Here is a 16,779-nt window from a genome sequence, read left to right on the forward strand (position 1 = left end):
TTACAGGGCTGGGGCTGGGGCTCAGTGGTAGAACGCTTGCCTGGCATGTGTGAGGCACTGGGTTTGATTCTCAGCACCACATAGAAATAAATAAATAAAGGTCTATGAACAAGTTTAAAAAGAGGTGGTTACTATATTTCACCCATTTCATGTTGGTATTTGTAACATGGACACTGCAATGCATCTTTGCCATCCTGGAAGCTTTTTTGTCATTCTGGGCTTATTACTTTGCTATTGGCATGATTCAGTAAGATGCAATACTAAAAGCTACCTGTCTTGGCTAAGAGAACATCTGTTCTCAAACTTTTGAGGCTTCCTTCACCTCTCATTAGTTAATAAGACTACTTTTGGCTTTTTTCATGAGTATCCTCACTGAACACCCATATGTGTCACTAGGGTGTCATTATATGGTGTGCCAAGCAGACCTGGCACATGGTGGACACTCCAATTTATGGAAAGCAAGAGTGATATATGGCAATGAGATATTTGGCTCATGAGGCTGGTTTATAAAAGCAGAACTTACCAACGTTAGGTAAAAAAAAATTTTTTTCACCCAAACTTGCTCTTCTTTTTTCAAAGTAAAGGATCCAGAAATCATGAGCACAGGGTCTGGAGTCAGACCTAGTTTAAATTCTGCTTCAGCCACTTGTAGGTTATGTGATCTTGATCAAGTTACTTGACCTTTCTCGATCTTTCTTTTTCCCATCTGTAAAGTGGGGATCATAATAGTTCCTGTCCCCTAGAGTTATTGGAAAGTATCTGGAGATTTGGTTTAAATTCATTAAAAATGGAGGAGATAAAGTATCTAAAGCATAGTGCCTGGTACAGACAAAGGGTACTGTAATTGTTAACTGTGATGAAAAATGTCAACTGTGATATAAATGTGATCCTGATGATGACGATGATGAAGTTTGTCTTCCTCTCTATTATACCATCTTTTGTTAGAAATGGTACATCAGGTCCTTATAGGGTGGATCTATTGTTAATATCTAAAAGAAAATTTGGGAGCATATCCTATAGTGCATCTATAATATTTACAGTAATTTCTAGAAAGAAATTTAATTGACAACCTACATATGGAACTTATTCCCCATCTTTCCATTGCAGGCCTATTTTGTATTTCTCTGGGCACCTTAAGTACTTGGAAGAGGTGCTTAACTTTTTTCTCACTGCCCTTGTATTCTCTAGCCTGGTTCCTCCAGAGAACAAAAAGTGGATGGACACTAAAATTTGTCTTTTGAGTTTCATTAGACATTCTCATTTAATGCCCACACAAATCTCTGAGACAAATTACTTCTCCTGTCTAGTTTTTATAGACCTCTCCAAAAGGGAATTGGTTATGGAGTAGAGAAAGTAACAGTAGGTGCTCATATATGCCAGCCCCCCTTCATTGACTTATTTTCCCTTAAGAACTTAACTACTGCCACATTCTAGCTGTATGGACTCCTGTGGTGTAGATAGATGGGTCATCGATATAGATCTTTGAGTGTTTTGAACCCTATACTCTGATAGCACAGAAAGATGATTCTTGGCTTTTTCCTGGCAGCCCAAGGAAACCTATGCTATCCAGATTACTTAGAGCAGGAGGGAGGAGATGTGAACAGTTAACACAGGATATTTATCGTTTATTTTGGGGGGCAGATTTTTTGTTTTTTTTGGTTTTGCTACCAGATTTGGTTGGCTATTAGCATTGGCTGAACCCTACTCCATAAGAGTGCCTTGCCAGTTTGTAAGAGCAAGAAGAAGAAAGAGTTCTGCTTGACAGCTACAAAGATACCTTTTCCCAAAACCTGTCTGGAACTAGCCTTCTCTTCCTTAGTTCAAGTCTGCCACTTGCAGATGTTTTCCATTGGTGACTGTGTTGATTTAGACATGCTGAGAGGGTAAGCAAATTAACTATTCTGTTTCTGGGTGTTTCCTAGGAGACTTAGCAACTCTCAGTAGATTTATCTCATGCCTGAAAACCAGGCTTTCATATTAGGAAATTGAGAGAGATTATTGTGGGTAGATAAAATCACACTTTAGTGCAGAACTTAAGGTTGAATGCAAACATGGCCTGTGGTTGTAATATCAAAGCAGTTCTCACAGTCTGCAGAGGTATAGTGAGATTTGCAAAATGGGCCCTGGGTCCATGTGGTGAATAACAGAAAAAAAAAACCCAGAGATGGAAAACATTTATTTTGACATCACTTTCATCTTCTCATCTTGATTAATCCTATTACTGATATGATGCATTAATTTGCTTTCTTATTTGGAATACAAAATAGGAAACTTTCCTTACAGTGGAGTGCTTCTCAAACTTCAGTGGGTATGTATGTGAATCACCTGGAAATCTAGTTAAAAGTCATTAAATTAATTCTAAATAACCTGGGATGTGGCCAGTGCTGGTTCAGCAGGTCTGGGGGTAGGGCCTCCAATCGGGCAGTTCTTAAAGCTCCCAGGTGATGTGATACTACTCATTTAAGAACCACATATTTGAGGAGCAGGGTTTACAGAAAACTATTTTGCCACCACTGTACCAATACCAGGTAGTTATTTCATTTTTCTGATTCTTTTCACTGGTTAGAGTGACCTTATTAAAAAAGAGGAATGGAGTAAAAAATCATAATTTTGTGGGGTACTGAGGATTGAATTCAGGGGCACTCAACCACTGAGCCACATCCCCAGCCCTAGTTTGTATTTTATTTAGAGACAGGGCCTCACTGAGTTGCTCAGCACATTGCCAAATTGCTGAGGGTTAAGCACCTCTTCCTAACCCTAACCTTTGAACTCATGATCCTCCTGCCTCAGCCTCCTGAGCCGCTGCGATTACAGGCACACACCACTGCATCCTGAAGAAATTGAAATTTTAAAATAACATATTCAGCTTAAGTGTAGAATTGAGACCAGTGATAGAGGGTGGAATCTGTGCTAACCCATTTTGCAGAGGAAGAAAACAACCCACATTACTTCTCTCTCAATGGTATTACCCCCTTGTGTTTCCATATTTTGAACTGACCTAACACTGGTGCTGGTCTGGAGTTCATTCCTTCACCTGACCATCACTGTGGGGAGAAGATATGGAAATGATGGCCAGCTCAACAAAATGCTATTTTAGCTGCTATACCATTTAGGACATTATTAGAATATCCACTTCTTTTCCTGCTTTGATTCTTTCCTAACCCAAACTCCTCTCCCTTCCACTACCTTTTAAAAAGTAGTACATCATTTCACTATTAAAAGTAAAAGCAGCAAGCTTTTGCTAGAGAGAGGCAAGTTCCACAAGTCCCCAGAAACAATAATGTGCTACCCTTCATATTTGTATCAGATAACCAATGAATACAGATTGTGACTCGCATGGAAGCCACGTGTCTACAACCACTGCTAAGTTAATGCACTTTTTGTCTGCAAACGGACTATGAATATAAAACATCATTTCAAAGATAGGGCGTTGGCAGAATTTTCACAAGCTATGACAAATGTTAAATTAAGATTTGAATTTTAAAATAGGAGATACAGTGGGGTGTTTGTTGTTCTTCAGATGTTGGCTACAACTTACTATGCCTTTCTCTATGAACAAGAACCACCTTTATCCGATTTATTGAATTTATGTCTTCATTTTTCACACACTGATACATTCAAGTTGAAGCCATTTATCAGAAAACTAGAAAAAGACCATGTCTTCCTAGCTGAATAAATCAATTCAGAGGCTCTAGGTTGATTTGGTTGGTTTCAATTAAATATATGTATGTGTATATATATATATATATATATATATATATATATATATATATATATCTCCCCACACTCATATTCACATTCATACACTCCTATTACTGCCAGTTGACTTTAAATTCGGTGTTTCCTGCCTGGATTAGGTTGGTAAAATGTAATCTGGAATAACAACAACAACAAACTTGTTTAGCACTGTGATTGAACTCCAACCAGATCTTAAATAAAGGTAATTCACTTTCTTAGCATTAAAATTACATTAGAATTTGTGAAAATTGTTGACTTTAAGCATGCCATATAAAGATATTATAATGTGTTAAAGGGAAATTTACTTAGTTCTAAGGATAAAGTTATTGACATTCAGAAAGGGGAAGTGACTTGTTCAAGGTTATATACTAAATTTTGGAAAATATTACTCTAGAACATAGATTTTTCTCTACAAAAAACAAAATCTTAGCAGTTCCCTTAGGAAGAACCATAAAACTCCAGAGAGTTGGCAGATATTCAAACACCTCCCTCTAACCAGATGATTTGTCTTTGTTTATCCAAGATTTTCTCATTCATTGTCAAAATGCTTGTGCCTATGTTTATGATACTTGGGTTTTCTGTTCAAGGATATAGAATGCCTTTTTATCTGTTTCCATTTACTTCTCTGCCTGTACAGTGTTTGCTTCATAGAGCTTACAGATTTCATGCTAAATTTAATCCTACTGAGACATTTGTAGATGAAATTATGTCTGGGATTTGTTTGAAAGTAACTCAGCCAGGGAATGGAAGTCAGGGATGTTTAAATGAAATAGGATTGACTATATATTAATTGTGATGTTAGGGGAAGTGTGGGGTGTGGGTTCATTGTACTACTCTCTGTACTTTTTGTACATTTGAATTTGTTTGTTTGAATGGAATTCCAGTACTTCCTAGGGTGAGTTGCAATTGTGTTTTCCAAATTCAAGTCAAAGTATATGAGAGAATGTTGTAAGTGTGTATAACCCAGCCTAGACTGGCCAATACACATCCCTGAGACCCCTTCTCTCTATTTCCAGGGTTGTTATGATCTGGTGACCAGTTTCATGGAGACAAACATGGGGATCATCGCTGGAGTTGCGTTTGGAATTGCATTCTCCCAGGTAGCTTACCTACATCATCGTGTGGGGCTCGATCTAGGTTCTCCCCTGCCTCCAGCTCTGGTTTCCCTCCCTGGCCTCCACATTTTCAGCCTGCCATCCTGTGCCTAGGGAAAGGCTGATAGATGGGGTCAGAGCTCCTTGCTCGTTAGTCTTCAGGTCATCTGTTTATTGATTTTCCTTTTTCAATTTAAATGAAGTTTTGCCATCAAGGGAATATCGGTTACAGTTCAACTAATGACTAGCTCCAGATAAACAACTTGCTTCTTCTGTAGGTCAAATGGAGGTTAACTGAACAAGGTGCTGGCTTAATTGGAGCATAAACAACTCAAAACATCAAATGGCTGATCCGGATTGGGGGGAGGTTTTTTGCTGGCTGACCTGTCCTTTTTTGTTCTTTCTTAGTTCCTGTGGATTATGCATGGCATTTTTCCTTTTAAAGAAAGCTCACATTTATCAAACTTCATCTTGTGATCATTATTTTAATCTCTAGCTTTGACTATTCTGTTTCTTCAAAGAAAATCCACCTTTTGGGTATTCAGTTTTATATCCCCTCATTTCTATCCACCCTCTAAAAAAACAATGGGAGAATAATTATGCAGATTAAGTGAGCCACACATATTAAAGAATGGAACAAGATTATACTAGATCTGAAATGTAGTCTACTGCCACCAGGCAGGGTATTGCTCCACATGCTTCTGATCTCCCAGCAAAATGTTACATTCTAGCTATAATATTGTGATGGGCAGAAGGATCAGCATGTATACCTAGCAACCAAATAACAACTTTGTTTAACTGAGGCCTTTTTCAGATCAACAGATTATTTTCCAAGCAAAGCTCATTTAATATTGTCTCAATAATTTTTCCAGTGTTCTACTTACTATAGAGGTCATCTGCCCATCTGTACCCCTGTCCCTCCTGCTTAGCAATGCAGAAGCACTTTAAATTTATTCAAGTTTGCTTCTAAAATTGTCTTCCCTGGATTGTATTTTTAAATATTTTTATTAGTGTATTATAGCTATACACAATAGAGTTGATTTTGACGTAATCATATAAGCAGTACCTAGTTCTTCCCCTGTCTGTCTCCTCCTCCCTCACTCTGTTCCCTTCTTCTTCTGTACTTGTCTTTCTTCTACATACTTATTTTTTGGTGTTTTATAGGAATACATGCAGGTGGAATTCAGTGTGGTTTACTGCATATGGAGAAAATTCTTGCCTGTTACTTCTCCACCAGGGGATTAATATCTAGAATATAGAAAGAACTTTAAAAAAAACTCACAACATCAAAATCCAAAGAAACCAATCAATAAATGGGTTCTTCAGAAGAACTGAAGAGACATTTCTGAAAAGAAGAAATAGAAATGGCTAAGAAATATATGAAAAAAAATGTTCAACATTCCTAGCAATCAGGGAAATACACATCAAAACTACATTGAGGCCAGTGGTACACACCTGTAATCCCAGCAACTCAGAGGCTGGGGCAGGTGGATTGCAAGTTCAAAGCCAGCCTCAGCAATTTAGCAAGGCCCTAAGCAATTTAGCAAGACCCTATCTCTAAATAAAATATTTAAGAAGGGGGCTGGGGATGTGGCTCAGTGGTTAAGTACCTCTGGGTTCAATCCCTGGTACCAAAAATCAAACAAACATGCAAAAACACTACATTGAGATTTCATCTCACTCCTAAAATGATTGTTGAAATATTGAATGTACAGAAACATGCGTGAATTGTAAGTTTACAGCTTAATAAATGATCACAAAATGAATAGACCTGTGTAGCCCTTGCATAGATCAAGGAAAAGAACCATAGCATGGTGGTTTGTTCTTGTGAGTTAGAGAGCTTAGCTGCAGAGAAGTAGAAATGTGTTTCTTCCTAAGCAGTTATTAAAAACCTGTGTGACATTTCATCTCACAAGAGCATGCAGACTTAGTCAATATAAGTACATTTCTTGCTGCAGTTTCAAAATTCTCTTTTAGCACACTTCATTGTTCTTGTAGCTCATGAAGTGAATTAAACCCTCAACATGCCAACACACAGACAAACCAGAGTGGGTCACAAACACCACAATGTACACAGCCTCCAAAGACATTTCAAAGGGATGACTGCCCTGAAGTTTCCTCTAGTTTGCTATAATGTTTCAATGACTGCAGGGGACATTTTAGTGTATTCAAAACCTTGTGACTGATTCAAATGTGCAGGATACATTTGAAAGTCTTGAACATACAGTTTCCTTAACACATTATATGTAGCATCAGGTTAACACCAGGAAGACAGACTTCTGTTTTGTTTTGGAAGAGGACTGTCCCCTTGGAGGGAAAAAAAAAATATCACTAAAGTCTCCTCTTGTGGCTTCCCTAGAAAAATAAAGGAACATGATGCAGTTATGAGATTCCAGATTCACTGAGGAGACAAACACCTCAGTGAATCTGGAATCTCATGGATAAAGCATCTTATTATGCAAGGATATCTCCACACATGTGGCCTTCCTTGAGTGTATACATGGTGGAGAGCAGGATCCAGTTTTCATTAGAGATGAAATCAAGTCATATAGGTCCTTCTCTAAGGCATGAAGAATCTGATGAAAAGCTATTCTCCACTCTTCTTTCACACATCCCTAAGAAGGAATTTAATGCATAGAGAAATGATTAGCTGGCCTGTTGCACATTAATCTCTGCTGCCTTCAAGAAATCCTTGACAAGGTTGAATATAATTGTGGCACGCTGGGAGGAGAAGAGCTTTGGACCTAAGAAACCCCAAACAGAAACACTGTGCAACAAGCTTAGGTGTCATCAAGGTACCACATAGTTGTTGGGATGAGAAAAGAAAATACAAAGCCCAGTGATGATATCACTCAGCCAGTACCACTTCCCCACAAGGTGAGGCTTGTCCAGCAGAACAGAGACTTTGAGATCTACCGTGCTCAACTTAGGACTTTCTCCAGCCAGATGCACTACCAACTGTAGCTGTTTATGGTACGAGCAGATTCGGGGTTCCTAGAAGCCAAAGTTGGTTTTCAGATCCCCTGAGATGATGGTAGTAGCCACTTACCATGTGCTTGTTTAGGAAGATCCAGCCCTATTGATCTGTGACCTAGAAGCAAAGCTTTAGCTACATTTGTTCATAAATTTTACAGCCAGAGTTATAGTAAATCTCACAAATGTTGACTGATGTTGATGAAACTATTGTGCCTTGGCCTTCCTGTAATAAAGGAAGATCTACTATGTAAAGGCCCAAGTGGGTAGGAAATAACAGAGCTCTCCCTTTCTTTTTCCCTCACCCCCACTTCACTGTCTCCTTCTCCTGGCCCTCTCTTGGGACCCGAGTGCTGTCACCTGTTGGAAGAAACTAGCCTCGCATATCTGTTGTCTCAGAGATTAAAGATGGTATCAAATACAAGGGAAACTAGGCCAAGTCTAGTCTTTCAATAGACTGCAAGAACTTTTTCCCCCTGTTAGCTATTTTGGCCAACTTAAAACTCTTGTTAGGACAGTGTGGTTTGGTCATTTAATGCTTCTCTCCCCAAGCTCCCATGGCCTTTGACCTATCAAGGAAAAGCCCATCTGTCAGGATTTGATGGACAGGTCCTATTGCTCTATAAATTATAGCAGGAGGTTGCACATCTTTGAATATGATACTTCTTCCCTATGTCTTTGGCAGCTACTCTTTCAAGAGGACTTGAGGCAGGAGAGATCATGCATGTTCACACCTTTCTCCCAGTACCTTACATAGTCTAGAAGTCAGGGGGTACTGAACCTGAACACTGGTATTATTCATTTTATAACATTATATGTGGACTACCTCTGTAGTTTGGGGGAAGATTCCTCAAGCTCCCCTAAATCTGTTTTCAATAGACTCTTTATTACAACCCTGTGCAATATTATAATCCCAACTTTCCAGATATGCCTGAACACATGTGATGTGCCCCCAATACTTACTTAGTTTTTAGCTGGAATCTAATTTTTTGACACTATCAATTAATTTTCTGGGTATGATGGTCCTGGAAAATGGCAGTTCTGATAAAAAGTGACAAGTTTTAAAGTTCAAAGTCCTTACACTTATGGGGGAATTTTAGTTTCTCATTTGACAAAATATTCTGAAGGATTCAGCCATGATATCTTTGGCCACTTGGCAGTACATTGGCAGTACATGATGTGTATGTGTGTGTGTGTATATATATATATATATATATATATATATATATATATATATATATTGTGCCATGGAATGTTCTTAGCCAGAGAGCCTTGGCAGGAGATTGTGTGGATCCAGTAACTTGATGAGTTTTCCTTACCTGGTAGAAATTATAGGTTGCATATTTTATAACACAATTATCATTTTTAGAGGTAAGGTAATTATTGGAGACTAGAACCTGCACTGTTAAGCTAAAAGCCAGGAAAATAGAGTTCAAGGGTCATGGTGACCTACAGACTAGTATGGCCACAGGAATTTTGTCTATAAGATGAGGGTAACTAGGTAGAATGGATGAGTGGTTCCTTCCTCTGGAGGGCTTACTAAAGCACCAGTTTCAGGGCCTCACCCCCAAATTTCCAATTCAACATGTCTGAGAATGTGTATTTCTTTTTTTTTTTAATTTTTTATTGTTGGTTGTTATTTCTAACAAGATCCATGCTGTTGATTCTGGGACCACATGTGGAATGACACTGTAACAGATTATGTCTAAAGGTCATTCCCCACCTCTGATCTAATAAAATGTGCCCAGTTGCTTAAATAGAAGGGACTATATTGGCCCAGCCAAAGCTGCCTCTGTGTTCAAGTGTACTATTGGGCTCCCATCCAAAGAATGCTGATCCTCCAGATTCATGAATGAGAATTTTGTTTCTAATGAGCGGAGAGCAAGATGTGCTTAAGGGTGCCTTGGCAGTATCACAGCCATTTTTTATCACATGCACCTGTGCCACAGGTTAGGCCAAGGCCAAAGACAGGTGGAATACTGGGGCCTTCTGAGAAGGTGGAAGTACTCTGTGACTGGTTGTTTTGGGGACCCAGAAAGACTAGGAGGCGTACCCTGTGTGTAGATGGTTCCATTTAGGCCTAAGATAGCTATATGGTCGAGAGACAAAGAGAATGTAAAGCCCCACTGTCCTCTTTCCCCTTCTACTTCTTACAAACCATGACTTTTTCTTATCTCACAAGCAAATGAACCTAGTCAAGAATAGTGTCTCTGTTGCTGTCACAAGGAAAGAACTATTATTCTGTCAGCTAAGTTTGACTAGAGTATCATATTATATTGAAAAATTTTCCAAATGCATGTGCTATGGCTTTGAATTAAATTTTGGCCTTTTAGTTAATATCTTACTAATTCAATATTGCTTGATTTTTTTTCATTATTCTCATAACATGAACAGATTTTAATACTACTTAGTATCAAAAGTTGTTCTTAACTGACCAGAGCAAGCTTCTTCTGGAACCCTGTGGCCAGTTCCAGAACTTCAGTTGACTGTGTAGCCTTCCTCCAGCTTAGTTCCCACAATTGAAATTTGGTTTCTTCTTTAGCATCCTTTCCCTGGTCACATAATGGAAACCTTCAGTCCCTCCATTGCTAAAAATTACATCTAGATATATCCATATATCAAAATATATCACATCCCATAAATATATTTAATCATTATGTATCAACTTAAAATGTTTAATTAAAAATTACATCTGATGTGACTTGAATGTCTCCTTTTTGTTTGTCTCCCTGGCAACAGTTGATTGGCATGTTGCTGGCCTGCTGTCTGTCCCGGTTCATCACGGCCAATCAGTATGAGATGGTGTAAGAAGGTGAGTGGCAATGGGGAGTGCTGGACTTGGTGGGTGTCCCTGGACTACTGCCATATACCCTTCAGCCAACTCTGCAAGAGGACTGTCTGGCCACTTAAATACCTGTTCTGGGTGGCACTTGTCCATAGGCAGAAATCTCATTTCCCAGGTGCTGGGAGGAGGCGCGCTGGGTGCTATTGCATAAAATATGGAAATGCTCTTTTCAGCATGTTACCTTTTTGTTCAAGTCCTTATTAATGGTGAATCACTTGTGTTTTAATTTCCCTCTCAGTCTTTCAAGAGCGATGGAATAAGAGACCTGTTTTAAAAAGGAACTGCAGCAATCTCTGAAAGACTTCCAAAGAATATTAGAGCACAGTACATAATACACCTGCCCTGCTCCTGCTACCCCCTTCCCCAAACCCTACCCACCCACCCCCTGCGTGCAACTGACACTCCTACCCAGTCTCTCTCATCTTTCCACCGGCATCATGTGTAGTGTCCATCTTGTGAAGCCCTGTTGTGCCACAGAGTATAGCCAGGCCCCCTGCGGCTAGTCCTAGTGATCCCTGCCCTGAGGCCCCGTGCGTGCCAGCTCCTTCACGTGTACTTGGTCCACCTGCAGCTCATCGTAGGTCACTGGTTATCACACCATCACTGGCCCCTTGGAGTCCTGCATGTATTATGGGAAACTCCTGTTAGCCCCTGACCGTGGTGGATAAATGCCACATACCTTTACGTAGATAAGCAGATGCTAGTTATCTGTTCTTTTGACTTAATCTCATTTGGTTTGGTTTTCCCTTTACTAAAATGCTTTCCTACCTTCTTTAAGCTGCCTAGGACAGGTAAAGAGACCCACTAGTAATTGTTCCTACAGAGAAGAAAGCATGTGTCACGCATGAGGAAATGGTCTTGGAGCGTTAGGTAGCCTCCTTGCTCGTTATTGTTCCATACCTGGGTATGAAGAGACAGTTTAGTGTGCCTATGCCTCTCAGTTGAAACCTGTATAATCCTGTTACAATGCTGTTGTTGCTTCCTGTGAAGGCAATGATATTACTTTTGTTTTTCCCCAATGAATTGCTGTTGTGTTATTTTACTACTTCTTCCTGTATTTTTCCTGTATTTTTTTTCTTGCATTGACATTACAGACTTTGAGGACCTCATCAGATCAATTGAAAAATGAGTGTGAAGGGGGAACAAAAGTCAAAATATTTTTAAAAGATCTTTAAAAATAATGCCTCTGTCTAGCATGCCAACACGAATGCATTGATATTGTGAACATTTGTGATATATGTATTAATAAATAGAGCAATTACAAATGGTTGTGTTGTGATTCTGTTCTTTAGTTGTTATGATTTTTTTTTTTTGGTACTAGGGACTGAACCCAGGGGTGCTTAACCAATGAGACACATCCCCAGCCCTTTTTTATATTTTATTTATGCATAAAATAAAAATAAATGGCTGGGACAAAGTCTCAGTGAGTTGCTTGAGCCTTACTAAGTTGCTGAGGCTGGCTTTGAACTCTCCATCCTCCTTCCTCAGCCTCTTGAGCCACTAGGATTACAGATGTGCACCACCATGCCTGGCTGTTATAACAGTTTTTGAACACATATTTCCATTCCATCCTGTTTCTCTGGGTATTAGAGGTGGCCCACCTTACATGCAGACCCAACCCCACCAAAATAGCATGGAGCAGCCAAAAAACTGATGGGTTAGTTTTTATTATTATTCTTATTATTATGGACATTTCAGAAACTTGAATCATTCATCACGGATGGGATAGATTGTTGGCTGCAAAAATAGAGCTTTTGTATTTTTTCAGGCCTCTACAATCCACGAAATAAATAAGATTTTAGCAGGGTTCTTTAAAGTCTGAATTTTATTTAAAAAGCCAATAAGCATCTATTCTTTCTTTCATCATTTCTAATGAGCATATATTCTTCCCTTCCTTCTTCCTTCTCTGGGTTGGATTGAATAAATGCAATCTGAACAACAATTCAGTTGTCCCAATGCCCTAATTTATACTCAAGTATAAAATGCTTACACTTGATTTAAAGAGCATTTTAACAATAGGTGCAGTATAATATGTTATCTGCAATCATTTTTTTTTCTTCTTGATGATTCATGAAAAAAAAAAAAAAAAAAACCCAGTAAAAGCATAAAGTGATCTGTTCCCAAATGAATAGATCTAAAAAGCTCCCTCTTGAGGAGGGACAGGAAAGGGAAGGAAATGCAGAATGAATTTGACAAAATGATGCTATGTGCACATATAAATATGCCACAGTGAGTTCCACCTTTATGTACATCGATAAAGCACTAATTAAAAATAAATAGTTGGGGGAAAGCCTCTCTCTTCTCTGTAGAATGAGCTTTATTTAAGGTGGAGATGGTTTTCTAACTTTATGCATTTATTCACCTGAACTCTGTGCTAAACCCTACAAGGCTTATAGAGAGCACTGCCCGAACCTTCAGAAGTTTCTTCTTCAATAGCCCAGCATTTTTGGAGAATCAAGGAGAGCTATTGTGTGCAAACTTACATAGCTCAGAATGTTTCAGTTTCATTTAAAAATTTCCATTCTATATTGAAATACGGCTTTTTTTGTAAAATCCTAAATAGAGCCCAACCTATGGCTAATCTTTTTGCAAACCATGCATTTATTGGTAAACTTGGGTAAGACAGCTATATATTTTCTAAATTAAATTCAGATCTCTATATTACATACTTTTACATTGTTAAATTTACTTCAAAACTGTAGTAATCATGTTTCAACTCTGAGTGTCTTGTGTGTAATGTATATCCCTCCTTCAATGAAATTTTAAAAATGTAAATTGGAATACTGAAATACCTTTTCCTCCTTTTTTTTGTACCAGGGATTGAACTCAGGGGCACTTAACCACTGAGCCACATCCCCACCTCTTTTTTATATTTTATTTAGAGACAGGGTCTCGCTGAGTTGCTTAGGGCCTCGCTAAGTTGCTGAGGCTGGCTTTGAACTCATGATCCTCCTGCCTCAGCCTCCTGAGCTGCTGGGATTATAGACATGCACCACTGCACCTAGCATCTTTTCCTCTTTTTGAAGTACAATATTGCATATGGTAAAGTGCACAAAATATTAAATATATAGCTTGGAGTTTTACATATATAGAAACCAGTATAACCAGACAAGATACAGAATATTTTTAGCACTTCTGAAGTTTCCCTTGTGCCCCTTTTAGTCAGCAACCCCTAGACACCTGCCTCCATCCAGTAGCAGCTGTTTCTGTGCATTGTATTACCATAGATTTATTTTATCTGTTCTCAGACTTCATATAAATAGAATCATAGGTACGGACTGGTTCTTTTGTCATCTTCTGTCTGAAAGAGTGACATGGTGAACATAAACAAGGTCTTATTTTCATTGCCATGTGGGATTCTGCTCTGAATATAGCATTATGCACCTATTATACTACTGCTAGACATTTACATTGTTTTCAGATTTGGATTACTATGGACAGAGCTGCAGCAGGCATTATGGGATATGCTTTCTGATGCACTTAAACACACACACACACTGAATTACTCAGAAATACACTATGTTTAGCTTTATGTTTAACATTTTTTCCCAAATGATTGCACTTATTTATACTCCCACCAGCAAGGTTATAAAAAAATCTGGTCATTTTACATTCTCGTCAACACTTGCTGTTCTGTTTTATTTAAGCCATTTAGTGGGTGGATAGTGGTATGTTTTTTTTTTTAATTTGCCCTCTTCTTATGACTAATGATATTGAACATTTTCAATTTTTATTGTCTATTTTGATATCCTTTTGTAAGATGTTCAAGTCTCGTGTGTTTTCTAAAATTCACCCATCTTCAATGATTTGTGGAAACTTGTTCTTTTTTATTATTTTTTAGTTGTAGGTGGACACGATATCTTTATTTCATTTTTATGTGGTGCTGAGGATCGAACCCAGTGCCTCACGTTTGCTAGGCTAGCACTCTACCACTGAGCCACAACCCCAGCCCCTGTAGAAACTCTTTATATATTCTGGATAAAAGTTCTTTCTTGCATGTGTGGATTGTAGCTCCTTCCTCCCCACCTCTGACTTATCTTTCCGAGTACAGTCAGTTCTTGAGTAATACTACTATCGTCTAATCTGGATTTTCTTCTAGATTTAGAATCCCCGGATTTTTATTTCTTGGAGGAGGCAAAGAGGTGGCCTTTGTTTCTTAATATAACCTAAATGTGTAAAAATAAGCTGATTAACACAAAAATGATCCAAGAACAGATAAATGAACTAGCTGTAGTAGCTCTCTGCAACAAATAGTATTCAGTATGTATGCATAGAAATTTTGACCTAGGGCTGGAGTTGTGGCTCAGTGGTAGAGCGCTTACTAGCATGTGAGGCACTGGGATCAATTCTCAGCACCACATAAAAATAAATAAATAAGGTCCATCAACAACTAAAAAAATATTGAAAAAAGGAGTTTTGACCTATTTTATGATGTTTCCAGGGAGTCATCATTGAACTCAAAACTGATTATTTGAAGACTTACTGGATTTAGACCATGGGACATGTGAAGAAGAGTAAAATATTCACTTTCAAACAATGTTGATTAATTTCCATATACTTAGCAAATTGTGGAAGCTAATTATCTTTCTACCAGAATAATTCAGGTTTGTACAGTTGATGGTGAAAAGGCTAATATAATATCTTCTATAAATGCAACTGCATTAGTTAGTTATTTATTGCTTTATAACAAGGTACTCCATCACTTAGCAGTTTAAAATAACAAACATTTATTATCACAATTTTTGTAGATCAGGAATCAAGGTATGGTTTAGCTGGATGCCTCTGGCTCTCAAGTTCTTTCATGAGTCAAGCCATTGTTTAGGACCATAATCTCCTGTGAAGACTCAACTGGGGTTAGAGGAATGAGTTCCTGGGCTCATCCACTTGGTTGGGGACAGCCCTTGGTTCCTTGCCATGTGGGCCTTTCCACAGGGCTACCCCAAGGCTTAACACTGATTCACCCCAGGATGAGCAATCAAAGAGAGAGTGTTCAAGACAGAAGCCACTGTTTTATAACCTAAACTGTAAAGTGACAGGCTATCAGTTTCTTAGTATTGTATATATTGGAAATCAGGGAAGAAGCAGCCCACGAATAGGGGGGAAGGATTATACAAGGCTCTGACTATCAGGAGGCTGTTATTATTGGGCATCTCCTAGGAGGCAGCGTACCACAACTATATTTGATTTGCTTTCCTTTGGAACTTATTCAAAGTCTCACATATTTAACTCACTAGAGAATGGCAAGCAACTAAGAGAGAGGGCCGTTTTACAAATAAGTTGACACTCCACTCTCATTGATCTTGGTGTTTTCCATTTCTTTTATGGCTAGCCAAGGCTTTTTTGGCATCACCTCAAATCTGTTTAAGAATTAGAAGTCGTGATAGCAAAATCAAATGCTGCAAGTTTTCATAAATATCAAAAATATTTTTCATTTTCTTGGAAGATTTCCTAGTTTCTGGATATCTACTTTCTCCTTTAAAAATCTAGTAATTATCTCAATTCTGTATTACCATATATCTCATGGTAAAGGAGCCCTGAAAAAATATCATTAAAAATATGGGGAGGTGTACATGGTGGTCCACTCCTGTATTCCAGCAACAGAATCACAAGTTTGAGGCCAGCCTGGGCAACTTAGCAAGATCCCATGTTAAAATAAAGAGACCTGGGGATGTAGCTCAGTGGTAAACCATCCCTGGGTTCAATCCCTAGTATCATAAAATAAATAAATAGATAAAAAATAGATATATAGATAGATACATAGAAGCATAGATACATTGGTATTGATTTTATTCTTCCATTACTTTAACTTCATTAGGATTGATGTGTTTAAGTGATGGTTGATACAGTAAAGTTAATGATGGGATTATTTTATTTGTGATTTCTTCAGAAGCAAAAAGATTATATTTTTAAGAGGATATTAATTAATAAACTGATAAATGAATATTTGCGAAGTACTCTCCCAAATAGTAAGGGTCTAGAAATCATGTTACAGTTGGAGGAATTTCTAATAGTTGGTGCATATGGCATGAGATATGCTGGGGAAATTGGGCAAAGCAGGAAATCATTTTCTTGTTTAAACACTGAGTTCATAAGAGCTCAAACCTTGGTCATCTTCTCTATGCTCTCCTC

General features: G+C 38.3%; 1 protein-coding gene across 1 annotated transcript in view; it reads left to right on the top strand.

Annotated features, from left to right (window-relative positions):
* Tspan7 (tetraspanin 7) overlaps positions 1 to 11,915 on the top strand; it is a 123,644-nt gene extending 111,729 nt beyond the window's left edge. The window contains exons 6-8 of the mRNA XM_027927447.2: positions 4,755 to 4,838; positions 10,545 to 10,617; positions 10,889 to 11,915. Of these exons, the coding sequence (XP_027783248.1) occupies positions 4,755 to 4,838; positions 10,545 to 10,613 (153 nt within the window). The 3' untranslated portion in view covers positions 10,614 to 10,617; positions 10,889 to 11,915. The remainder of the gene's footprint in view (positions 1 to 4,754; positions 4,839 to 10,544; positions 10,618 to 10,888) is intronic.
* The last annotated feature ends 4,864 nt before the right edge of the window (positions 11,916 to 16,779 follow it).

This window comes from Marmota flaviventris, chromosome X, assembly GCF_047511675.1.
Source record: "Marmota flaviventris isolate mMarFla1 chromosome X, mMarFla1.hap1, whole genome shotgun sequence".
NCBI classification, from domain to species: domain Eukaryota; kingdom Metazoa; phylum Chordata; class Mammalia; order Rodentia; family Sciuridae; genus Marmota; species Marmota flaviventris.